The sequence below is a fragment of the Corapipo altera genome, unplaced genomic scaffold (assembly GCF_003945725.1).
Source record: "Corapipo altera isolate COAL_440 unplaced genomic scaffold, ASM394572v1 112, whole genome shotgun sequence".
In the NCBI taxonomy this organism is placed as follows: Eukaryota; Metazoa; Chordata; class Aves; order Passeriformes; family Pipridae; genus Corapipo; species Corapipo altera.
In genome coordinates, this window is record NW_020884899.1 from 9162511 (window position 1) to 9190349 (window position 27839).

At 41.0% G+C, this 27839-nt stretch overlaps 1 protein-coding gene across 5 annotated transcripts in view; it reads right to left on the reverse strand.

The window, feature by feature from the left end:
- GLIS1 (GLIS family zinc finger 1) overlaps positions 1–27839 on the reverse strand; it is a 193415-nt gene that overhangs the window by 73102 nt on the left and 92474 nt on the right. For all 5 annotated transcript variants that reach the window (XM_027649004.1, XM_027649007.1, XM_027649003.1 and 2 more), the window contains 2 exons: positions 22701–22899; positions 15478–16579 (listed from right to left, as the gene is read on the reverse strand). In XM_027649004.1, coding sequence (XP_027504805.1) covers positions 15478–16579; positions 22701–22899 — 1301 coding nt within the window. The remainder of the gene's footprint in view (positions 1–15477; positions 16580–22700; positions 22900–27839) is intronic.

A 27839-nucleotide genomic window follows, 5' to 3' on the forward strand; every position in this document is an offset into this window, starting at 1 on the left:
GAATTAACTGATACACTGGGCTAATATAGAATGAACCATCCTTTGGCCACTTATTCTTACCTCAACTTTTTGTTTCCTGGCTACCTCAAGACCAAAAATTAAAGTGATCACCATGTGGTAAAGCTGGAATTCTGCATCCACCATGAAACAGAGAGGGCCGGATTTACAAAGGAAGAAAGGATAGAGGACCTGCTTCCTTTCTTGTACTTTTAGTACTGCTCATTGATAATTTCAAACAAGACATGCTCCCTCTTCTTGCCCCCCCCTCCCAGCCCCCAAATGACTGCCAGGCATGTGTTGTCTGCTGAATTTGAGGAACACTGGCTGCAACAAAAGGCTCCAATGTCTTACACTGTTTTGCCCTAAACATTGCTGTAATGTGCAATAACCACAGAATTCACTGAGAAAACAAAGTTCCTGGATGATTCATGGTGCATATTTTCCCTAAACCTGAGCTAAAAACTTCAAAGTCTCCCAAACTGAATCACCAAACTGAATCACCCTGTTTTCAAACACGTGGAGCAGCTTAAGGAGGGCAACGTTCAGAGGGGCTGTACACTGGAGCTGTGTACAGCAAAGCCCAGGGAAAGTTGTCCACCTCTGCAGCAGAAGCTCTCAGCATCTTGTGAACGGGGGATTGATTATTAAGCTTGTATCATTCTGGCCTTGGCCGTGTTCCTGCTTGTTGCCGGTCAATAGGAATTTTGCCCCTGCTTTCAGCACTGCTGAAATTTGCCTTTAGGAATTGGCAGAGGTTTAAAGTTTGCAGCTGGGAAGGCTCCACGCAGGTGCACAAAGGATGGAGACCCTGCTCTGCCTGGAGAAACCACAGGTGTGAGACACCGTGGGGAAGCAGAGGTGTCTCCTCCACCGGCTGCTTGAGTGGATGGCCAAATCCAAGTGCAGGTGGGAGGGTGGGAGAGCAGCTTTAGCCACAATTCCATCTGGGAGTGCAATGGCCACCCTACAGCTACTCCAGCATACCCAGCAGCAGAGAGCTGCCTTCTCATCAGCAAAGATTTCTACATATTTAGAAGAATAATCAGCCCTTTTGCTCTCAGCCCTTCCCATCAACATCTCTTGCCCTCACATAAGCACAGTGACTTCATAGCTAAATGATGTGTCTATAATTTCTACAATAACATTATGAAACAGTTCTCAAAATTTATCAGAACCAGACTCAGGTCATGAATAAAGCCACTGTACACTGATAAATGTTGTGAAGAACTAGGAATCAGGATTTAAAGGCTCTCTGCTCTTCATCCTTCATAATCTAAGTGAAAATGGGCTGCAACCAGTCCTGGAAAGACAGTCCAGCTATTGTTGTTTACCAGTATTTAAGCTACTTTTGCCAGTATTCTATATTTACCATTTTCCTAAGTATACACCGGTGTGTTTGACTGCATGGAGGGACAGAATTAAAACAACAACATTTTCAGTGCAGCTTGCAATCAAAAGCACTTAGGTTAATATATAGGTTTGATAGTTTGTTTTGTCTAAGGTGGCTACTTTGCACAAGTTGTTTTTTTTTCTTGAAATGGTTCCTGGGCAAAGCACCACAGATTCAGAATGATACACTGCCATGTTTTTAAGGAAAATATGGTTTTGTTTAGGCTACAATTAGACTCTTTCACAATTTGTCTTTGGCAAACTGAGACTGAAAACTCCAGAGTCAATCTGTTTAGTGTGAACTAACATCTATCTTCTTAGTAAAGAAACTTTTACAACAAAAGAGCCTTCACCATAGTAAGACCTAAGAGCTTTCCTTCTAAAAAATCCAAGGCTGCCATGCAATTCTTAACACACACCAATCCACGAGGCTATGAGCCATGTATTGTTTGGAAGCCATGGGGGTAAATCAAATTATCATGAATGACACTAATGATCCCATACTTGCCTGAACATAATGCACATTATATAGTCTTGCCTTTAGGGATTATTTTTTATATATATAATTAGTATGAACGGCTCACTCCCCCTCTTTTGTTGACTTTACAAAGAAATGTACTCAGGTACAGGGTCTGCCTTTCCCAGGTTAATTATGTGAGCCAAGTCAGCCGTGCTTATCGTGTGAGAAGTCCTAAGATAATACCTGGGAAAGACCTGAGCGCAATAAATGAAGGAGTGCATCATAAAATGCATATGACTACCCTCTACTGGATGGACCCAGAGCAGCTGAGCTGTGTCAGTGCATCCTCAAAGCCATGATTTAATACAAGTCCTTTCACACTGACTGGGATGGGCTTCGGTTTTCACAGGAGCGCATCTAAAAGCAGCTGTCAAAGGGAATTCCTGGGTGATCAGGGTGTGCTGTCCTTGGACAAAGCGAGCATTTCTGCTAAGTACAGGTCAATTGTAAATGCAACTTACCAAAAAAGTGAAGGCTCTGTAATGAAAGAAGACAACCATCACAAACTTACAAAAATCCAAATGGTTTCTTTGCCTTGCACTTTTATTTCCCAGCAAAATCAGGCCAGATCCCAGCTGGTAAAAACTGGCAAATTTCCATTAGCCTGTGGGTCATTAACTCTGAAAAAAAGGGTAGTTTCAAAACCAGTTTTGTGTATAGTGTTAGTTTCTGTCAGCGTTGCTATAAACAATCGAAATAGAAAGTATCTGGGATGACTACAATACCCATTTCTTTCTCTTGCCATTCAGAGTTGTGTTCCAACCCTGATTTTCCAAGAACAATTGACACATATCAGAAACTATATCTGAAAAGGTGAAATATTCACACCAACTTAATCTACCTTCTAAGTTTTCACTGCTGGGGTTACAAAAAGATAATCCTTTCTCATTCCCGGGGTTTTGGGACACCCATCACTGCAAACCAAACAAGCTGGATCTAACACTGGAATTTCACTACTTGGATTTGGAGGAAGTTGGACCAGGCATCTGCAGGTGGAGCTGCTGTGCTCAACAGTCTTTCTCTGCCCAGTTTCACAGCAGAAATAAAATGTTCACATGTCCCGGCACAGTCATTTCTGGCACAACGGTCTAAGTGGTACGTTAGCATTCATTGGAATCAGTAGCAAAGCTTTCGCCCATGGTGAGGAGAAACGTTTTGTTCTCTAAAGGTCAAATCTGGTAAGGGCAAAGCAAAACAAAAGGTATCACTCTTGGCAAACTGACTGTTCTAGCCAGTCATCCCTGATTTCATACTTGCCAGCGTGCAATGACAGCATCTGTTTGTGAAATGGTCTGAGAGTCTGGCCTGGAAGGATGGTGGGGTCCCCGGCTCAGGGGATGCTGAGCACCTCATGCTCTGCATGGTGACTATCTCCAGCTACCTCATAGCAATGTTAGGGGGACAAAAACACACAAATAATATCTTGAGTGCAGACACCTGAAGGCTTAAGCTGTATTCCTGTGCCTGCCAATGCACTTCCTTCTCTTCCACCAATTAATGCAATAATCTATCCTCTCAGAATGGCAGAAATGAGGAGAAAGTTTGTATTCAAAATTATTCTCTACAATTTAATTCTCAGTTTTTCAGACAGTCTAGCTTATGTTATTCATACAGTTGGGCATCTTCCATCTCCACTACGAAATTATTCCACTCCAAAATACAACTCCGTTTTGGGAAACTTTTAGTGAAAGATTAGCTTTAAATTCTCTTCTGCTTGATTTTGCCTCATTGCTCCTATTTATTTTCTATGCTCTTCTAAACAATCCCTCCCTTTTCTTGTTCTCCCCCACCCGAGCTCAAGTTTAATTCCTTTAATCTTTCCTTAAAAGACTGTCCCACTGTCCCCTTAATCATTTTTTAATTTCCCATCCTTTAGGCGAGTGCCAAAGATGTTAAAATGAGAAATGGATGCTTGCCATAAAGGAACAGAACTCCTGTAACTCCAAAACAGTTGAAATCATGAGAACTTGCAGGCCATTACCCCATTATGAGAATGGTATTTTTACAGCACTAGAAATGAAGTAATCCAGCTACAAATATTCATGTTTTAAATGTGCTGTCATTCTAGTGGCCCAGCTACAAGTTGCCTGAGAGGTACTGAGGAAGGCTGGGAGTATCACAGTCCCCGGGGAAGAACACCCAAGCTTCACAAAGGTTCCTTCCACTCTGATCCCTTCAACTTTGCTCAGTGTTAAAAAGTCTTTCTACAAAGTCCTAAATTTGCTGCTTTTCAATATCCATCTGTGAGGAGAGATGATACAGAAACCCTCCCCTGGCCTCTCCTGTCATCTTCACTGTGTACCTCCAATACCTCTCCCTCTAAATTCAGCAAAGTCTCTTCACACCTGAAAGTATTTGTGATTGCCTCCTTTCAAAATCTGAACAGAAACGGTCAGTGATCATCTGAGATAACTCTGGCATATCATTCCAGCCCAGAATTAAGGTTTAAACAAGAGAAGGTTTGCCAGTCTGATATGTAAAACATGCTATTTAGCATCTACCTGGCTGAAAGACACTGACTAAGCTGGTGTGCTCTGTGCATCTGATGCATGTCTGGTTCCTGGTCTTGAAGACAAAGGATAAGCTAAAAATGTTTAGTTAGACCAAAGCACTGTAAACAATGAACTCTGAGATCACCACAATCAGGCAATTAAAAATATCATTATGTTTGAGGATATGCAGGAAGATAAAAGTCTGTGAATAAGTGTGACACTTTAAAATATTTTCACATAATCTGCTTTTTTTCTGATCTCCCATGTCTCTTCTGAGGAGACACTTTATTACACAGAGGCAAATGGGCAACGTGTCAAGCAACAGATGTGGTTTTGTTGAGAGCACCCCACACTGAGTCAGGTCTACTGCTGTTCTGTGAGTGCAAGGAAGTACCACGAGGTAGATCTCTTGCCAGATCCCTTCTCCCTGCAGTTCTAGAATGTGTTTTCAGGCATCATGACTCGTGCCATTTCAGGAAAAGCCCCCTGGGCTTTGTTTTATGTGGAGACAGTTTGCTCGAGGTCTACAGGGAACCGGTCTGAGACTGTGTCTCTTTGGAAGGGAAAGCAAAGCAATTCCTAGAGTTGGGCAGTTCCTGTGCAAAGGCAGACGAATGTAGTGGTGCCCATTTTGAAACCGGGGGGCAAAAGGGCAAGATTTGTTTCACATGACTGAAAGGACCTGACTTGCAGTGTTGATGACACACCTTCTAGAAGGTGCAGACATGAAGGTGCTCTGTGCCTCTGGGTATCCTGAAGGGATTACCCTATGATACCTGGGATCACGGAGGCTAGGACTGGTGACTCAGATGGCCCTACCAGCTTTACCTTGTGTTTTCCTTTTTGTAATACTCCATCTTCCTCACTCCCTCACTGAAACAGAGTGAAATCATATCAACATGGATACAGCAGATTAGTTTTACAAGGTTCCCACCAGTCTGACATTCATCAGCTTTCTAATCTCGTGGTAACACAATCCCTTTTACAAGCACTGGCTGAAGCAGCACTTGCTCAGTCCGAGGCTGAGGGCTGCAGGTTAAACTGATATCCAGGTTCTGCATTCCACCAGCTCATTGCAGAACTACTCCTGACATTCCCAGGGCCTGGCAGCCCTCCATTCAAGGGTTAAAGGGAAGTTGTAAGCAATGGTTCTAAAACACTTGGAAGAATCTCCTTGAATCAAAACCATTTCATAAAAGGCTCTCTGCCAGGCAATAAAATATTTTTGATGGACTCTTATTTTATCATTACCCATGTAAGAAAAATGTATTGCAAGAATCCCAACACAATTCAGGGAAGTAATCATTTGCAGATTTAGTAGGCATTCTCAATTGGCAAAAATGAAAGATTTATTGTAGGCATGATGAAACAAAGAGCAGTTGTGCAAACTTTACTGAGCTGGATTATGAGAACATGCTTTTTCCATTTCCCACTTTCAAATGCCTTGGATGCAGTTTCAAAAGACAGATCAATATCAATTATTTAACACTGGAGCTACACTGTACCTGAGTGTAGGATCTCTTCACACATATGTTATCTGTACACAACAATAAAAGAAGGAGATCCGGGGAAGACACTGCTACAGACAACTAAAGCAGACTTTGAAATAAAACTCCTATTGTTCCTTGACTCCACAAGCAGCCCAGGGATGTAAATAGAAAAGTCAGGCACTGACAAATGTCTGTGATGTAAATGCACAGCTATTTGAAATGAAGCCACTTCTGACTTAGCCAAACACAGAAAATACAGGTGTCCTTGAGACAGAATACAGGGCACTGAATTCTCTGTAACAGCAACATTTTCTTTGAAAGCCACAGTACAGCTGACTAAAATAGTTGTTTTGCACACGCTTACTCGTGTGAATAATGCTCTGAAGTAGAGGAGACTTTCTGGTCAGCAAAGGTGCACAACTTCGCACTGGCTTTTTGAAATAGGTGGAAGAGAAAACACTTTGGGAAGGAAGAAGTCTTTTCTTTCTGGCCTTTTCTGCCAGGCACTCAGTGTGTGACTTCTGGCGCTTTTTGGCTTAGCCACTCTGGGCTCACATTCCCTGGTTAAAATTCAGGGATTCTTTACAATTACACCAATTTAAACAGGGACAGAAAGTAGCAGTGTAATTTGACTTAGTTCAACTTTATCTAGGACCTGGGCACAAGAGTTTTCATCACACAAGAAATGCTGTAGGCAGGCAAAAGCTTGAAAGAGCTTTGAGATCCTCAGCAGAGGGAACGATTAGAGATGCAAAATAGCATTATGGATGTGTTATGTTATTGGCTTCGGTACCCTACTGTGATTATTCATCCTCACTGTTCTCCAGAGAAATTTGTTTCATTGCACTTGTAAGGGAAAGGAGATCCAAGTTTCAGTAACTCAGTTCCACACTGTCTGGTTTGAGAGGAAGAGAACTTCAACTTCAGAGACGCCCTATTAGATCAGGGCACCTCCAAAACAAAGTTACCCAAAACCAGGCCTGCTTTTGACAATCTTGCTCGATGTCAGCTGTCAGATGCCAGAAGGTTACATTATGATGTATTTAGCTTAAACAGCATGTTATTTTTTCTACTAGGCCCACTCGCTGAATGAGCAAGTGAAGGTTTCAGAATCTGGCCCTCAGTGCAGCCCAAGATAAACACGCTGTGCTTTTCATTTCTCATCCTGTGTCAAAGGCCAACTGCTGCTGGTTTGCCCCAAAGTAACAAACAAATGCATCACACTGAGCTCCAACTGCATAAAAGACTGTATAAAGTTTTTAATGTGCACTAAATTCCTTTTTCTCCCCTGAGAGTACACTATATGGCCTCTGTGCTGCCCACAAATGCAGATTAACATTTTTATTAAATGACATAGGCTTCACTAATACAGAATATTAAAATGTATGGGCCTAATAAGAAACATTAATAAGTATATCATTGGCACACTTTTTTAACAATATTTAATTTTACTGCTTTTTAATTTGACCAAGCCTTCTGCCAGGTGATACAAACTATTTTTCCTTCTTGTGGTTACTCACTGTTCAGAGAGACTAAATCACTGAGAGTTCTGAACAATTCCATACCATTTTTAATAATCCCCACAGAACACATGCAAAGAAATAAAATAAAGCTGAGCACTTAACCTCAAGAACACTATCACAAATACTTTGTTTAAAATTTTAGAACTGACAAATTTTCCACCCTCTAAATCTCAGAATATTCTGAGTTGGAAGGGACCCAAAAGGATCAACAAGTCCAATGACAGGATTAACAATATTCAGAAGCAAATTTTTTAAAATGAAATTTCAGGGGGAAAAAACCTTCTCTCACTGCTCCTAGATATTAGATAACTGCAGACTGCCTTCAAATCACTGAATACAACCTGCTTTCCCAGAGTTTCCAGAGACACTCCACCCTCCCAAAATGATGCTGGACCCTGTAGAATTATAGTTTTAGGACCCAACTGCTGGATACATCTTTGAGATACTCCTGAGGTGTATTAAGACATTCGTACAGGAAGCAGGCAGTTCACAATTGTATTTCCTGCTCTGTAAAACTTATGACTAAGGTGGAGAACGCATCTGACTGGTTGAGGGTGTATCACTTGATCTTTACTACTGTGCAGATTCACACCGTGAAACCAATGGATGATTCACTCCCAGCCAGGAGGCTCAGTGAGAAAGAAACCTTGTCACACTTTTGCTACACGGGAAATGGTGAGCTACAGAAACCCAGAACAGTTACTGCAAACCCAGCACTTTGAGGACGTAAAGCCTTTCCCTTCTTGCTCTTCAGATGTGATTATTTGATAAAATCCACTGATCTGCACAGCTGAGAAAGTGATCTTGTGGTGCAGCTGGAATAAATTGGGAGTTAGGAGGCCGTTTGCAAGATATCTTCAAAAGGTGATGCCCCGTGAGAGGTTTACAGGTCTGTGCTGAGACTGAAGTCTGAATAAATCTACATGTGGAGATTCATCCAGAGCCAGGCCACAGCAGACCTGAAAATAATTCTGAGTGTCTTAAAATGAGAAAGAAACTTGTTGAGTTTTGTGGGATAAGAGAATAAAGATAAAAACATGGTATCGAAATGTTGTTTTTGTGTGCAAACTGGGCAAAGGGAAGGGAAAGGAGCCTAGAAGAAATTTTCCAAAAAAAGACCTGGGAGACATGCCTAGAACTTTGTCTGGCAGCCAGGCATCGTAGGTCACAACTAATAAATTTCACTTTTTGAAGCTGGGCATACTGCAGCCTATATTGTTTGACAAAGAACATGAATGACTTTGCTTGGCTTGGAGGAGTTCTGGTATAACTGCCTCCTCTGTGTTCCACAACAGGGCCAAGCAGCACAGTCCCCATTTCTAATACAGAAGTGTTCCCTCCCTTTATGAAGTTCTCTGTCAATCAGACCACTCCCAGGTATTTTTCAAAAGCTCAATGTTTAGGATTCTGACAAATGTCTGCGGCTTTGTGGGAAAATGGATCATTTGCCTTGTATTTAAATCAGGTCACAGTTGAAATTGTGGTAAAAAAATATGTATTTCAGTAGCCAAATCAAAGCACTGAAGAATGAAGAGAAGATAAATCAGCCTAGGATGAGCTGAAATATAATTGTTTGGAGGACTGCACTAACAAAATAAAACCACTGAATAAATCAAATGAGGAAAGCTTTTAAACAACCCAAAAAAGTGTCTTTTTAACACTTTTTCATTCTGAAATGGAAAGTAGTACACTGTTTAGAAAATGCCAACAGTAATAAAATCATCCAGTCCTGCTCACCATCCTTCCATCATTCTGTTTTCCAAATTGAAGGTGACCCCCATTCACTAACAGTTTTCTTCTCAGAGCTCTACTGTGATACTACTGGTTTGAAAAAAAATGGTGGAATACCTTGTAGAATTTTTAACACAAAGCATGGAAATGAATATCCATCCTTTTGTCACAAAGCTATCTGTTCCCTAAACCACTGCCTGCTTAGTCCTATCACTTTACCTTCAGTAGATACCACGTATTGTTAGTGGAAATTATCCAACACTGTGACAACCATAATAGTGGCAATTAATTACATTATATCTTATGGCAGGGAGTTTCATAGGGTGAGTGCTCACTATGTTGTGGTGATAATATCGTTAATATCTCACTTTTTTTCTTATTTAAAAGACTGAATGAACAGCAATACCTACACACTGTCACCAGATCTGTATAAATATATCAGGAAATCATCAGGAATAGTATGCTTTAACCAGGTCCCAAATTACTTATTAATTTATCAAGTCAAATCAAATAAAATCTTGTGGAACTAAATGTTCTTGTAGGATAAAGAAAGTATGTATTTGAAAGCCCCCTCCATGGAATTTTCTAGTTATACCTCTGACCACCATATTCCATTTATCAGATCTCTTCAGTGTCCTGCATAACATTTTTAAGGCACAAAACCGAACTTGAAAACCATTCTGGGTGCTGGCAGCAACAACTGGAATTTACTTGATTTTAATTTATTTAGATTTATGCAAACAAAGAAACCTGAAAGCCTGCCAGCCACACCTAATTCATATCAAACTGCTGGACAGTAACAAAAAAGGCAGCCAGCCCAGCTCGGTCAGAGCACAATTTCGTCTGGGCCAGCATCCTACACCATTTTTCTATTAGCCTGATAAAGCAGATGCATCTCACAAAATGTGCTGAAGGGTCAGCAATCCTAGGACTGAACTGGGAGGTTGATAATCCCTCAGGAAAAACCCTGGCAGCTCCCTCCTCTGCAGCTCAGCTCCAGAAGGCAGGTCCCAAGCCTCCAAAGGTTGTGTCGGACCATTGCACTGTACTTCTAATTTGCATATCTGTCCTAATGCACTGAAATGTGGGACAGTCACACTCACAACAGAATCTGGGCCCAATAATTTCTTCTGCTTTTGCTCTGCAAGATCTGCCAGTGTGGAGTTCTTTGTGGACAAACAAGAGTTCAAATTCGCCAGGTGGTTGGGCATGAGGTGACATGGAGCCAGGCCTAAAGCCCACTGCCAGCCTGCCCTCCAGGGCTGGGGCAGGCTTAAACCCATTTGTACTGTCCTGGAATCTGCAGTAGGCTTTGTAAACAAACAAACATTGTACTTCCACAAAACCACTGACCTGCTGTCTACTCCTCTAATCAGAGTGTTTTTAATGCTGCGGTTCCTTGACAGTATCGGGAAATGCCATCAGAGACCTAATAAAAAGAGAGATCTCTGGTGAGGCAGCTTTGATAGAATGGATGTTTCCTACTATTGACTTCAAAGGAAAGAAAGTGAGCCTAATATTATTGTTGTTTTTTTAAAGCACTCCTTTGGCATCAGTGCATGACACTCTCCATTCCAAAAGCTGAAAATACTTTCCAGACATCAAGAACATTCCCTCGACTAAGGCATGGAAACTCATTGTTTAGGTGAAGTAACTCAAAAGCGTGTAAGCTGGTGCATGCAGACCTATTTTCCTCACAGATGCAGAGTTGTCCCTCAGATTCATCTGTGGCTGTAGCCCGTAGAGATCTCATTTCTCACCATGCATTGCCAGACACACACTCCCCGTGGATCATAGACAGCATCGTACTCACTGTCTACTGAGAACAGAGATTCCGTGCTGGTTTCCTTAGGAACAGCAGCAATAATACTAATCTGTTCAACAGGCCCCTTCCTCTTGTACTGCCAATAACCAGGTTGCTGCCCATGAAGTGTTACGGATACAGCTGAGCCTTCTGATGAAAGCTTGCACATGTCCATGACATGTCCAACCACCTGCATCGTGCAGTAAAAATAACAGGGAGTTCAGCCCCAGCACTATCGTTTGTGTAATCTGTACAAAAATCTGCTTCATAGGTAAATTGCAAATGGTTAGTTTGTGTGATGTAGTGATTTGAACACAAGATCTGCACTGGAATGCTGGAATTACCTCAGGATGCCTTTAGGCAAGTTACTTATCTCCTCTGTCTCAATTTTCCCATGTTTAATGCAGTACCTATAGTGTCTCACCCTTAGGGATTCAAAAGAACTGAGTACAAACAGCACAGGTGCTGAATTTCACTGTGCACAATACAGCACCCAAATCAATCCATTGAGACTCCTCCCAAACTGAGTATTTTGCATATATACATGAAAAAAAAAAATTCTGCTTTGAAGTCTTACCCATCCAGACAAGCATGTAATGTGACAGACAGGTCTAGAACATTTTCCTTGAAATACATGAAGCAGAGGCATTGATATTATCCCTATCCAGCTCCTTTCATGGGTATCACACACATTAGGATTCCCGATTTCTATAAAGACTAATTGCATACGTAGAAATTACGTAAAGACAAATACATCTACCTTGATCCTCTCTGTGGAGGCCCCTGAGCACATACACACGCAGTGATGGGAACATAATTTTCCACTCTTTATGGAGCCACAAGAGTGCAAAAGGGTAAACTAATAAGCCAAGAACAGATTTGTCCAAATCAAACAACTCTAGACAACTAAATGAGCAGCTCTATATTTACATTTGCAAGCAGCGGCTTAAACCAAGGATGCAATATCTGGAGATCAGCACGGTTCTACTCACCAAAGTACTCGAAGAACTGAAAGGCAGCAAAAGATGCAGCTATGAGAAACTTTTTCTTTTCTTTTTTTTTTTTAAATAAAAACCATTTAAGCTTGCTAATTTTTGCTGTCTCAGACAATCAAAATTCCAATTGTCTGGGACATCAAATCTAAAAAAGCATGAAATTAATCTTCAGAAGTTAAAGTCTTAAAGGCATTGCATCATTATTTTTGTTGGATATATTTTTGATTATAATGCAGATGAACCCCAAATTTAATAAAACTAAAATAACATGAGTTAAGTATGAAACATAACAGGATATTGCAAAGAGATTAGGTAGTTTCCTTTAGACTACTTGCAGAGCCCAAGGAAAAACCAAACTGAGGGACACAATGACGAGAAGGCACTGCTTAATTAGAATATTTAACGGAATATGAAAACAGAATACTCATAGTACCGGTTTTGGCAATGAAACGCAGTGAGCAGAATATGGACCCAAAACATCAGTAGTGCTCTGCACCAGACCCTGTTTAGCCTGTCGACTGTCTGTAGTAGAGAAAGAAGCAGGCTCGCTAAATTCAAACCAGCTGCAACGATGAGAGTGTTACAGTTGGACTGAAGGAAGCTTACCTCATGAAAGTATTGTGGAAACTGCTGTTGGAAAGATAATAAAAGGATTAACTGCAGTTTTAGTGAACCATTTACTTTTCAATCAAAATGTCTCATGTATTTCCTGTTCTCAAGTAGCTTGAATTCCAAAATTCCTTTGTCTATTACAGCACATAGTAGCAAAGCCTGTCATAAGAAATTAATAATTTTACATGGAGAAGTACTTTTATGTATGAGGGAGGGGTGCTGCTCACTGTTAGCTTCTCCTGAGCAGTTCAATACCTAGTCAGGCAGTAATCTTACAGAGAGGAACAAAATCAAGGGCTTAAAAAGGAAGTACAATGGGTAATTGTGAACAGCGAAAGAAAATCTCCACTACAAACACCAAGAGATGTAAAGTTACTTTAACAGAGCTACAGCAAAAACGAAACAAAATCTCAGACCTCTTAGACAGAGAATGAATTTCCTTCTTAATTTGCAGGAATAACAGCACAATTATTGCCACATCAAAAGAAAAGCCATCATTTAAAATGACATGACATCACTGCACAATGCAACACTGCACAGCAACCCTTGTTTAAAGCGGAATGGAATTCGTTGGGCAAATAATCCCCACTTGATATTAATAACTATAGGGAGCTGTGCTGCAGCTCTGGATCTTGCCCCTGCTAGATCAAGGTCTTTCCAGGGTAGAAAACTGAATTTGCAAAGAAGACACGTTTTTCGTGTGCTCTGTTGGATCCGCTTTACTCCACGCAGGATTCCCGACTGTAACATTTAACACATCATACCTCTGCTGACAGTGGAAGGCTCTTATTCTGGGAATAGGAGAGTTAATTCCAAGTTGGGCCAATGGAAAACTCCTGCTTGTGATTGGGCCATTCCATGTATGGGAACAACTACAGTATCTGCTCCAATAAAACAGATCTTTGTACACTTACATGCCAAGGCTAAATACATATGCCATAAAGGCTGTTTGCAACATCAGATGCAAAGGTTTTTCCAACTTATTCACAATGTTAAACCTTGAAATGTTATCAAAAGCTGGTACTTTAATGCAGACGAAAATGATGGAAAGTAAGAATTTTTAGCATTTGCTAAGATATTACATGATTTAATGTCTCTGATTTACTGAGTCTTCTGTAGGAATGGGAATGTAACATTAGAATTCTGCTATACAATACCTGTCAAATACGCATTTTGCAGGAAAAGAGAAAGGTTCCCTCACCCACAGAGTCTACTAAATCTTTCAGCATCATAGGAAAGCTAATCAGCACTTCACATTTTAAGTATTTCTTCTTAAAAGTGTGAGATAAAAGTAGGAAGAAGACTGATCTTGCTCCAGATCAAAAAAAAACCCCAAAGTAGGCTAAAATAAAAGGTCTAAGTATGCTTTCACATCTTACTTACCTATACTTTTCTGTTTAGAAAGAAGAAACTTGTATTATCCTTTGATGATTTATCACTTAATAAAAGCTAATGCGTGGGAAGTTAAATTCATTTCTGCATTTACAAAATGTGAGTGAGCTACTTCTGGAAACAAACAAGTTGATTCTTCCTCTCAAAGGAAAAAGAAACAGGGAAATATTAGAGTGTTTCTGTTTTATCTTGGACAATTTGAAGGTATTCTCTAAGTATCTGCACTGTTGCCAGTATTATTTTAGGAGCACCCACTCAACAGTGCAGACATTAAGATAATGTTTTTCATTTATCCAATGGAAATAAAAGAGATAATCAGGACGATCATGTACAGAGAAAAGTTTTCTCTGCAAAACAATACTGTTGTTTTCTTCCTTCTCCCTCCCATAACTGTCGCAGGCCTGCAAGCTTTTTTCTTGAACAAACGAAAAAAAAGTAAGCTTTTTCTATAAACATTCTTTCCTATTCCTCCATAGAAAGCTACAGCTTGCCATGGAAAAGTCTGTCATGATCTAACTTTCTTACATGCATTTTCCATTCTATCATGCTCTGATCGAAACAATAAAATAGACATATAGCCGAAAATTCTGCCTATCAGGAACCACAACCTGCTGCCATAATCGTTCCCTTTGTCTGTACTTATTTGTGTGTGTGTGTATGTGTGTGTGTGTGTATAACACCCACACGCATGTGGGTGTTACAAATAAGACTTTCCAAATTTCATGGCCCAATTTGGAAGCTTATGTCAAACTTGTTTTGCTTCATCTGCTTCAGTCAGGGTCTTATATCATTGTTGTTTCAAACATGTGGAAAGCTTAATGGAAGTCATTAACTTTTATTTTAGTTTGGCCATATTGTCATCATGGTGGGCAGATGCAGAGATGGTGTTATTCCCAAGATCCTCTTTTTGGAACGCTGCTGTTGTTTACATCTTCTTGATCAGAAGAGAACAATGGTTTTTACTTATTTTTAAAGCTCTGTTTTGCAAATTAAAAAAGCCCTTAACAACCTTTGAAAACGCAATTAAACATATTCTTTTTATTTTTTTAGCTGTTTAAAATCCTTTAACAAGTTTCTTTTTTTTTTCTAAACTACCATTTGAAACTTTTGCACTCACAACTCTATGGGTTATTGTTCAGCTGAAGGAATGAAAAGAATTTCATTAGATGTGTTTTATGTTTCTTGATTAAAAATGTCACCCGAGGCTCAGTGACTTTGTTTTACGTTAAATGACGGCTGCGTGCTTTGATCATCACTTTATTAGTGCTTTAATGAATATTAAAAAAACAAAGCACTGTATTAAACTTTAAGCTCTCATATAAGGAAACCGAATCCTTTTTCCAAGAACTACAGTATTTCTTACTCAATCATTTCCTTCTAGATTAAGGTTTTCTCCAATTCCCCTTTAGCCTGCTGCAGACTAAGTTACAGGAAAGCACAACAATTATATTGGAATAAAATCGAAGAGAGAGCAAGAATGAGAGCAGAGCAGTTATGTTTCTATTCAAACAAATATAATCCAGACTTACCATGCACTTGTTTGGTTTTTCTCCAGAATGAACCCTCATATGAATCAGCAGTTTGTAACGAGCATTGAAGGGTTTATAGCGGCGGACACAGCCTGCCCAGAAGCAAGTGAAGTCCTCTCCTTTCCGCTGGTCAATGTGAGTCTTTTCTATGTGTCTGACCAGTTCGTCTTGTTGGTCATAAGTGGCACTGCAGTCAATCCACTGACAGACCTGTTTGCCACTGCTCAGGTCCTGTTCATCCCCATCACTGGGCTGCAGGGACTTCGGAGACATGGAGGCGTTTAAGTGAGGCAGAGTCCCTTGGGTCTGGCTTAGCTGCTGGTGGAGGTGGTAAGGGGGAGGCAGCCCCTGGTGATGGCGAAAAAGATCAGCACTGGAGGAATAATCGTCAGCTGGTTCTTGTTTTAAGAAACTCACCTTCTGGGTGCTGTGCGAGGTGTTCTGGTGAGCAATGCCAGTACCATTCATCATAAGGCTGAGGCTTCCATTCTCCTCCACTTGCTGCATTTGTATCTGCTCACAGTCACCTCTGTCACAGTCAGCGGAAAGAGGTACAAGACATGCTGGAGGGGAGGGAATACTGCAAGGGTTTCCAGGCTGAGAGCAAGATTGGGGCTGAGAGGATTTTTGAGCACTGTGATGACTGATCTCCACAGGATGAGAGGAAATGCCAGCTGCATTAGTTCGCAGCCCATTCACACAGGTGACCAGTGACGTCTGCGATGTGCGGATGATCGCGGTAATATCGATTCCTTCGGCTGAAGACGGCACAACAGAGATGCATCTCTTCTTCAGGTTGCTTGTTTGTAGCCTAGCTGAGTGCTGAGGGGTGCCAAGTGACAAAGGACTCAGGGAGGAGCTGTGTTCATTATTAAACAAGTAGGATGAAAGTGAATTTGTAAAGCTATTATTCATTAGGTCTAGTTCAGGATGCAGACTACCGGAGGCTCTCAGCTCCATCCCCTCCGTAATCCTCCTATGTGTGGAAGCCTCAGACAGAACCTTATAATCACTCGGGCATTCTTGTTTAATGTGCTGAGTCGGGTGACTTCCATTCAGGCATGGAGCAGCAGAATCTACTGAGTCTTGAAACCTGGGTGACCTGTAATACAGTTTTCATTAAGCATCGCTAACTACCACAGGATTTATGATTTTTGTACAAGATACAACACTTGTTAAGCCCTGGAGAATGGAAGCGCTTGCTCTCTGCTGAATGTTGCCTGTCTAATGCAGCAATTACATTAAAAAAAATCTGCAATGCTTCCCCTACAACCTGTGTAAAGTCAGCATCATTTTACATGGGATTAATTTTATGCAATGGGTTACACACGGAACAGACAATCTCCCCTCCACTGCTACAGGCAGTTCATCAATCACAATTCTAGGCTTTCAATGCATAATAGATTGGGCAAAACAATAGCTGAGAATGAAGTTTGAGAGCTTTGGGCATTTTTGAATTATTCAAATATCAGCATTTTCCTCAGAGCACACTGGGAAAATGCCTTGGCATTCTTGTTCACACGAATCAAAAAAGGCTGGCTGAGCTATGCTTACATGTCCGAGACAGGCTTTCCTTCACTAGACTAAAACAGGAGCAAGATCAGTAGGGAAAAAAAGGAATACAAAGAAAGAACTGCTCAATTTCAACCAGCGGTTCAGAATCAATGAGATATCAGCTGAGTATTTACATTCACAAAATACGAAGTACACAGTCAGTAGATTTAAATTGGCAGCCTGTGCATTCCCATTTCTATTTTTCATAATAAAGTGTGCATGGGTCTGTAAATCAAAGTGAGATTGTTCTGCAAAAGTGATTTTTCATCTTTCCTGATGTGTGCTGAATCCATTCATTCAGGAAGCAGAATCTTGAGAAATGCCACATAGACTTTTCAAAAAAACACTGCATTAGGAAACAGCTCCTCCTAAGATTTTCTTCCAAGCAGTTAGCAACTGGTTTATGGCTTAAAATAAAACATTTTATCTCAGCTATAAACATTTACTGTGGATGATCCAACTGTGTGATTTTTCTTAGGACCAGAGGGTGTTCCTTACATATCCCTAAAGCACGGGAGGGTTTAACCTATGGCTTCACTGTCAACGATGTGCCAGACCCAGAAGAGGAAATAGTACATCTGTGTGCAGGAAAGCTGTACCTGAGCTAATAAACCCTCCAGAGAAGTGCCCCATGGCTCTTAGGCTGACATGTTCCACTTAAATGAATTTCATGCTTTTCTGATGCTAGCAACACAAAAGCTGGAAAAAACCCAACCATTTGGCAACTTGTGTTGGACACCACAGCTAAGGCAAATCTGACACATTTTAAAGCATGAAACACATATGCATAAGGTATTTTGGACATAAACATATATTAAACTGTGAAGCTGCTGAATAAACTGCATTTGTTTTATACCTTAGATGATTTTATCACTATTATCCACCACTAACATTAAAATGGGAAGCTGCGACAACTTCTACAACTTTCCTGGTAACAGCTCTCAGAGAACGAGCAATTAGAAAAAAACATAACAACAATATAAAGCTTCAAAAATACTTCCTTCCCATGAAATTAAGGTTGTCAAAAAATGACACCTGTTCGAGGCACACAACTGGCAACACTGCATTCACTAGTGACAGGTTTCTAAGCTCCAGTAGTTTGTAGGCAATAGGGTTTGATATTAAAAAACCCTTTAAGATCATGAGAGAAGTGAAATCCCCCACCTTTCACTGATACAGAACAATCAGATCTTGCATTTGCCACCAGAAATTTCAAAAGAGTATATTTAAACATTTTAGAGGTTTCCATAAACCATTACTTATAATTTCTCCCTTTAGGTTTGCACAGTTGGTCTCAGGGTAAACTTAAAGCACCTGTTTTTGCAGATGGGAAATTTATATTAAAAAAAACCAAGCCCAACAGTATTCATACATTATTTTTTAACATTTACAGAACCATATGTCTGTAAAATATGTGGCATAAGTATACTTTTATGGCACATGTTTGGGAAACCCTGCTCTGCTTGCTCAGTAAAAAGCAGGGTGTTTTAAACTCATTCTGAGAAAGGCTTTACACATGCCATGCCAGGCACAGTATTTCCTATTACTTAGTTTCTGCTGTACAAAAACTCTTCTAAATAATTCAGTTTGTATCATAGTTTAGTGGTCCCAAAGCCTCAGGCTAAAGTAAACACAACACATTTCCTACATCACATAAAGCTAACCCAAGCCTTACATTTCAGCCTGTGATAATTGGTGTCATATTATTAAGCTTTATGTAAAGCTCCCATCTTGCCAGAAATCCACATGAGGAGTTTGGCTTTTGCCTAAGCTGGAGTCAGCGCAGAGTACCTGCAGGATGGATACAAACACCCCTATCCTGAGAAATACTAGCTTCCCAAAACTCTCAGGAACATCCATCTGCATTTCCAGCAGAGGAGTTCAGAGTCAGGACTGTATTGCTGTGATGTTGCCATGTAGAATATGAGACACACAAGAGAGGAGTTTTGAACCAAAAGGCAAGCTGGAATATCTTATTTCAAAAGCAATGATGGCACTGAATTCATACTTCCCATTGCCACAGCCATGTCTTATCCATGCTCTGCCTACAAAATGATAAGCACAGGCTGCTTGTGCAGATCAGAAGCAAGTCCTTTCCAGGGACTGCAGTCTTCTCTGTAGCACTATATACTTATATACACTATATATCCCATGTTAGTTAGCTCTGCTGGGAGGATCTAACATTTCTTCAATCTCCTGATGTTTTGAGCGTTGGGCTACTTAATGTTGAGGTTGCATTAATGCACAGTTCCTGTATTACTGGCAGAATTTTGCCATCACTGTTCTAGGGAAAGCCCTGCTCGATCCTCCCAGTCCTGAAAGGGTTGGAGGAAGAAGGTGCACAGAAACAAAACTAATGCAGAAGCAACATAAGGTGTCTGGCATCCAACTTGCTGGGTGGGTCCTCTTTTACCCATTGACTATTTGCTCCTGCACAGGCATCCTGCTGTCACAGCCAGGGATCAGATTCCAGGCCTGGTACCCACAGGCTGTGCAGGCCCTAAGGATTTCATATCTCTGGACAGCAGCCAAATATAAATGTCTACAAAATAAACAGCCAAGGTGAGGGGACAAAGTAGAGTGGGACAGTGTAAGGAGCACCGTGTGGACACGTGGATCAGCACAAGCAGCTCTGGGGGGCTTCCAGATGGGCAATCCTGGAAGGGAGTGGAGTCAGCAGGAGAATACACTCCACAAGCCTCTCTTCATGGGGAGCATCCATGCACCAGAGATGGACAGTCTGAGGGAACAGAATTGCTGCTGAAGCACATGAAAGTTGAGTGTAAGGCCTTTGAAGAGTAACAGCAGCCTCTCAGAGGATACTAAGGCAGCGTTTCCAAAGAGACTCCTTTACGTGGTAACTGGAGCCAGAGCACGAGGCCAGTAGCACCACGCCAGAAGCGCTGCAGTTCCCAACTGCCCTCAGAGGAAAAGATGACTGTATCTGAAATCTCCGGATTATTTACAAAACATACATGCCTTCCATTGCCACTGTAAATGTGTGCTCGGTGATAACTGACAGTTTTAAGAAGCTGGAGGGGATTGTTCTGCTGCACATCCAGGGACCCCGTGCAACACTATCCGAGTGCTCTGATGTCTTCCCTGGGTTTAACATGCGAGCACTGAGCACAGTGTGGGAGGGTTTGCCGCGTCTGATAATGGATTATTTGACAAAGGGCCAACATTAGCTGTGTGCTGACTCCAGTTGTGGTGAGGAAGGTATTGGGACTTTTCCAGTCCCACACACATTGCATTCACAGATAGAATGTAGCAGCAATTAGGCTGCAGAACTTAGAAGTTATTAACTGAGTGGGGAAAAGGGGCCAGGAAGAAGAAGGATCATGATTCTTGGACTACGGCAGTCATCCCTAGAATACAGTTTTCAAGAGAAAGCAATTCAGGGAGAAGCTGAAGGGGATAACAAGTTTTAGTGCATTGAGGGGAAGAAAGGACAATCACAACTCCAAATCCTAAGGGAGACTTTTGATTGCTAGGGGAGGTGCTCTCTGGTTTGTTTGGCTTTTCCCTGACATTCCATATGCTAGAAACACAAAGCTGTTCAAAGCTCAACCCAGAGAGACTGTTTGAACTTGTATCTCCCTTTATTTCTGTGCTGGTCACTAGAACTGGGCAGAACAACCAAAGAGAGTTTGCCCTGACTTCTGTGTGCTCCAATATCTGACAATTCCAGCCCTACTTCTTTATTTTCTAATGAAGGCTGAGATGGGGGGTGGGGGGTGCAGAGCACTCCTGGCTCCCACTAATTTCACTGCTGGGCATTTACCCCCACCTCAGTTATGTTCTCCTGTTTTCAGATCTTCAGGAAAGATCATCTTTTCTGTTACTTGTTTGTAAAGAACCTTTAGTGTCACAAACATCACAAACAGAAATCATCCCAAATGCTTCTCTCAAATGCCAAAGTTCTGGGAGGTCCACAGAGCAGAGCTGGGCACTGGCTTCACCTTGAAAATCCCTTGCTGACAAAAGCAGTACTAGCCAGGTGGACACACAAGCAAGAGCATGATCAGTGGGACACAAAACCAAACCTGTAATGGAGTAGAAGGGTCCTTCAAGATACTCTCCATACATTTCCAAACTTAGAAGCAGCAGAGCTTCAAGGCTTTAGACCATGCCATAAGGCAAAAGAGAGGGAATCAGGCCTATAACCCGCTGCTTTCTCATGTTATGCAACAGACAATCCTTTATGTTGCTCTGGGAATCCTCTTCCAAATGGGGGCTGGAAGGGGTTCATATTTCTGAGGGTGGGTACTGTGATGCCAGGTATGCAGGTATCTGTCATTTCCTCATTATAAATTTTACAAAAAGGTTCAGAAAGATCTAAGCAGAGCACTCTCTTCCTCCTTTTGTTTGCTCCTGCCCTAATTATCTTTGTTTCATAATTGTCCTCACTGACAGAATTAAAAAAAGGCTGATAATTGCCACTCCCACATTGAGCCATAAAGAAGCCAGGAGGGAGCAGATTTACATCCAGCTGCAAATGCATCTACAAATCTTTGTAGCAATACTGGAATATTTCGTTATGTGGCATGGATATTATTTGTCCTTTTTAAACAAACAAACAAACAAACAAACATATAAAAAACTCTTTCCACTTGCTTGTCATGTTACTGTGCCTCCTTCTCCTGAAAACACAGATGTTCTTACCCCACCAGTAAATGGAAAAGGGGAAACAAGACATAAATATGTATAATAAAATCAGAAACAGTCGGATTTTCAAGACCAAACTGTAGGTCGTACTTCCTCTTGCTATGGAAATTTGGGCTTGATAGTTCCATGCACATAGTGCCAGTTATTCCAAGTACCTAAGATAAAGGCTGCAACTTTACTGAGGTTTCTCTTTTCTACAGCTCTTCAAAAAGGTCAAGATTATTCCGTATTATATCCCCTGCCAAAAAGCAGAATAATTAAAATAGATGGACAGATTTTAATTTGTAGCAGGCTTCTATTCACAATGGATGTCTGTTTAGGGTACTTGTTTAAAATCTGGTAATGTTAAATTTGTTACAACAACAAAAAAATAATGGAGTTCTGTGTTTTCATATAATTAATTTATAGCAAATGTTTAAATAGAGATTCTGTTCATAGCATATCCAACTACAGTGTATATATCAAAACCAGAGACCAAATTTTCACATTACGGCCTTAAAAGCAAATACCAAGGATGTGGTTGTATGGGAACACTGAAAATACTGAACACTGAAAAGGAGATGCTGTAGAAATTAAAGTGGCATTGGCTTCCTGTACGTTTGATGGTGGCATGGCAAACTGCCACATGGGAGACACTGGGTTGGGACCGAGTATCATCCCCGCCCTCCAGGCTGCAATTTGGAAACACCATGGCAATGGGGGGGTGGAGGTACAGAGGAGGCAAGTCTGACCCTACTGAACCCTCTGAGGCAAAGTTCTCATCTACTTTTGAGCACCCTGGAAGAGCCCCCACAGAGAAGTTGTATTTAAACTTCAGTTCAGGGGCTGTGGCTGCACACGCAGTGACTCCTCTGGCACTGAAGGACTTCCAAAACAAAGGGGAAGCCAATAATACACTTTCAAATGTAGCACCCACAGACGCTAACTGGGAAACAGTTCCAACAAAGCAACTCTCCAGAAGAGCAAAGTGCACGAACTGATATAAGTTGCAGCTTTGGTACCTCATATCCGAGTGCCCCAGGTTGAGCTGACCCACGTGCAGCAGCCTCTCCCGGGACAGGGGGTGCTCTCGCATGAGGGAGTTCCCTGTGTGGATGAACAGCCCTTGCCTGCAGACAGGCACCGAACTACTTGTCATCTCCATGTCCATCATGGTCTTCTTCTCGGAGATCAAATTGCAATGATTGTAGCCACCGTTCACTGTCAAAAAAATAAGTAAAATAAAAAACAATAAGCCTTTGACTAAGAACTCTCTACAATGACTACTACTTTGTACACTCGTTTTGGATTTCCTTGCAGAATTCTCATCAGTGACACGGCAGTGGAAATGAAGGGTTTCACAAGGAAGACAAAATTAATTGCAAAGGAATCTGGATCTGTGAACTATTGTTGTTTATTTCTCATTTTAAGTTTTGTGGCTGTTTCTACCTCACTAAAGGTAACTTCCTTTCCTTCTTTGCATTTTTAGGGTAAAGCCTTGCCTGTTACATTTTGGAGAGGGATGTTTCAGAGTCCCTTTATTTCCAGGGCGAGGGACTCTCTGAAAACAGTGACGTAAGTCGAGTTTTTCTTTGCAGATAATTATCTCTGTGATTATGACTTTAGATGGGCATGTTTCTACTTTACTGTCAGGTCAACAGTGTGAAAAAATTTAAGTGGTTTTGTTTCAATTTATACATTTAACTGTATTTTCCAAGTAAGCTATTATTATAAATGCTAATGCTAATAATCATAAATTCTGCTCTGGTAAATACTCCATTTTACAGACTAGAAAAACAGACTAGAGCTATAGCAATATTACTCAGAAATATATATATCACCATTTTCACTATGGTAGATAAATCATGTTCTTAAAATACTAGATCTTCCTCAAATCTGATTTTTCATGCAGACAAAATGTAATGGTGTCAGATACTAAGGCAAGTGTAGTTCTGTAGTTTTCATACAGAGCTCAGAAGTGGCTCCTTCACCCTTGTACCCAACTCTGATGGTGAGCTGAACTGCATTGTAGTCAGCCCACTCTCCAAGGAGGCACTGAGTGTCACACACTGAGGAAGAAAACAAATTCTGTAAAGGGACAGAAAAGATAAAGCCTGTGCTCAGTTTCCTGCAAATCATTGATTTTCACAAGCATTCCAGGTGTGTTACAAGGCACAATTCATCCCACCATAGTTTTGCTGTCTCTGAGTTTTACCCAGACAACGCCTACATCATTCAGCCATCCCAAAATAGGTAAGATGGGCACATGCAGCTCCAAGACATGTTTTCCTCTTCTCATTGACTACACAAGGTGCCTAAACAAGTAACTTAAACTAAGTACCTGATTTAGTAATTGTGTGAAATTAATTGTGTGAAATTAATCCCTCTGAGCAACCATAGACTTACAAACATCCCCATCACGAATAACCTGTTCTACACTGCTCTCAGATCTGCTCCTGCTTCTACTGAAACCCTCACTGGACCCGCCACAGACAACACAACTTCTACCATTTCAGCAGTGTAATTTGTGGTATTATCCAGGGCAGGTATATATCAATATTGAATCACAGAATGGCTTGGGTTGGAAGGGACTTTCAAAGATCATCTAGTCCAAACCCCCTGTCATGGCCAGGCATGTCTTCCACTAGACCAGGTTGCTCAAAGTCCCATCCAACCTGGCCTTGAACTGTTCCAGGGATGGGGCATCCACAGCTCCTCTGGGCAAACTGTGCCAGTGCCTCACCACTCTTCATGAAAAATTTCCTTCCTTGTATGCTAACTAAATCTATCTTCCTTCAGTTTAAAACCATTGCCCCTTGTCCTATTACTACAGTCCCTAGTAAAAAGTCTTTTTGTTTTTCTTACAAGTTCTGTTTTACATATTGAGAGGCCACAATAAGGTCTCCCCAGAGCCTTCTCTTCTCCAGGTTGAACAAGTCCCGCTCCCTCAGCCAGTCTCCAGAGCAGAGGTGCTCCATCCCTCTGATCATATTCTAACCCTGTAGCAAACTAAAGGTGAGTGGGAGAGCCTGGGCTGCTGTGGTCCTCTATAATTACAGTCAATGAAAGCTTTGAAAATTATGAGAATCACGTTCAGGGGTTTGGTAAGTATTAATGAGAAGAAAGAGGTGACTGGGGAAGGCAAAAAAAGTCTCTCTGGTAACTGGAGAATTCGTGAAATGCCTCACAGCACAAAAGTCCATTCTCCTCTACTGGCTGGGCTCCACAGCATCCCCATCATGTTCCACGGAGCCATTGTAATGGGAAGACCATGGCAGATGAAGATGTAGCCCAGGCAAGCATCCAGAGCCACAGAAAAGAGCGGGCACATATGACACCCAAATTACAATTTGCATGAGGCACTATTTTGACATTTCCAGAAGAGAATTCCCTGTTTCCAGTGAAAAGTTTTCAGTGTTTGGCTGATACAATTACATTCTTGATCATTTATTTGATTTTTACTTTTTCAGAAGTCAGAATCTCTCCAATTGGAAAACCAATACTGGGTTTTTCCTACCCAGCTCCATCACAACACCAAGGCATGTGAAAAGTCCTAGAAAGTGTAGGCCAGCATCATTTTATATAAACGTTCATAAAAAGCCCATGTAAGATTTTTCAGGAAAGAGATTTTAAAGAGAAACTGGTTTGCATTTAAACTATACAAAATGGGCCATTAGCCTTCTTTGTGGTAATTAATATATATGTTCTAGTTATTTCAGATCTATATTCAGAGACCTGAATTCACTGACAGTGTGACTGTTTTGAATGACTCTGAAGAGATATAGAAGCTGTACAGAAATGTAGCATCTTCTGGCCTGTACAAGGCAGCCACCAAAGCTTTTAAGACCACTTTGGAGGCCTTTCAGCTTATAGTGGGTCTTTCTGATTATTAGCTCTGCCCTGCTTGTAATCATGACATAAATTATCATGATTCTCTGAAGTCCACAGCTTCATTGGGCTTTATCCCATTCCTATTCTGGCTTCATTCAATCATAATTTAACTCACTTCAGGGATAACACCTACCTTAGCAAGACTGTATAATGAGACTTTAGATTCTTAACTGGTTTAGGAGAATCACATTTAAAGGGTATCTAAATACAGTGTTGAACACTAGTGAATCAGCTCTCCACACTTTCAAAGGCCACACAACCAAGAGAAGCTGGTAAATCAATCAGACTTACAATACCCAATTCACAATTCCTCTGTTTACATCAGCAGTGTTACTTGGAATACAGTCAAGATGTATCTTCCCTCCAAAATATTGCAGAGTGGCTTAAAATGTTTAAGGTTTATACTGGACTCGTAATAAAACACTTTCTTTCATTCCCCAAATGATACAAGTCTGAAATTCATTAGGGCTTTCTAAATATGTACTTTACCAATTTTATCATATTATCAAAACAAAGAAACTTGAAGCTTTCACCAAAGCTCAGCAATACCAACTGTAGCACACACTGATACCTATTTGTGTGAAGATGGAGATTTCCTAGAATAACATGAACACTATCCCTGTGCTGTCAAAAACAATTATCTTCTCTTGTAGCTGTCAAATCAGAAAACACATTTGCTCCCTGCAAAAGAACAGAGCACTTATGCTAAATCTGTGTGAAATTCTATTTTCAGCTAATCCACTGTACATTTGCCTTCACAAAGTACCTTACAGATTCATTAATGAGAGCTAAAAATGTCTTGCACAACAGTGCCCTGAGTGAAGTCACACTTGTACCAAAGCCTCTGAAATGTGCCTACCATATGGAAGCTGGAACAATGACGGACAAGGAACACCACCACCAGCTCACGTTTTTTTATCTCTCCCAGCAACTAAAAAAAGAGCTCAGAGATTATCTCTGAACACAGACAACCTGAGTCTATCCTTAGTTCTTCAAGCACTTGTGAAGGTGAATTCATTGCCTCTGAAAAAAGGGAAAAAAGTCTGCTTTACACCGCTGTAACTGAGAACAGAATCTGGCCCTCTGACAACTGGCTGTTCTATACAATGTTAATATCACTGGCTGGCACACACAAAATTTAAGCACTTTCCATGTCTGGAACTCTTCTTTCACTGGTATCGAGGGGCCTTTAACCCACATACTGTAACTTTCCAATAACAGATGAAAAGAGCACACACTCCCTCGCCTTAGACCAGAGGGTTCACCCCACTTGCACTACACCATAGCCATTCCATAAATCCATATAAAAAAGTAATCCTAATTTACAGAGAGTAAATCTAATAAAAGCAGAATGGTTTCCAGAAGGATCTCATGGAAGTGGAATCCATCAAGGTAACTTCTGTCTTTCTCTCTTTCTGTCCTGAGCTTTTGATTTATATCTTTACATTTAAATGTTCGCGAAGGGAACGGAAGCAGCTGATGCAGTGGTGTGCAAAGGCTGCAATCAGGCAATTCCTTCCATATGAGTAATCAAGGTAGTTTAATTTTGGATACCTTGCTCCTTTCATTCTGGGGTAACTGACTTGGGGGAAGTTTTTTCTTGATTTATGCCAGATTAAGTCTTGTGAGAATTGGCCCCTTTGATTGTGATGAAGCTCCACACCTCAGGAATGACACTGGAACTGGTTGGGATATGCAGGGTCAGCCCTACATTTCTTGCTGGGGGTAAATTCTGCTGGAACAAAGCAGGACATTCACTCACACCAAAGGAAACCTGCCTGTGCAAGAATGACATCCACATTCAAAACAGCCCTAACTAAAGGGCAATATCTCTCTTTCTTCCCCAGAGAACACCTTGTTTACCATGCAGGAAGGCTTCACTGTTCCTGATCAAATTAGTTAATAAGGCTAAGAAGGTAAGAGCAAGAAAACTTACCAAAAGGGTAATTATTCAACAATAAACACATGTTGCAGAGCTTTGGAGTTTACCTAATTAAGACCAATGGACAAATAACTGAAAGATGTCTAACTGAAATGACTCACATTCAAAATAGAGATAGATTTGAAATATTTGCTTAACATACTTAGATATCCCCAGAGATCTGTGGCTTTTGCGGCGAAGACCAAACTAGGTCATTTGCCTTTTTTTTCTTACTGTTCATTCTCTTTAATTACTTCTTGTTAAAAAAAAAAAAAAAAATTGCCATTCTTGGTTTTGTTTGGATGTGATGTCCAAAATGTACCACGACAACACTGAGAAATGGAACGCT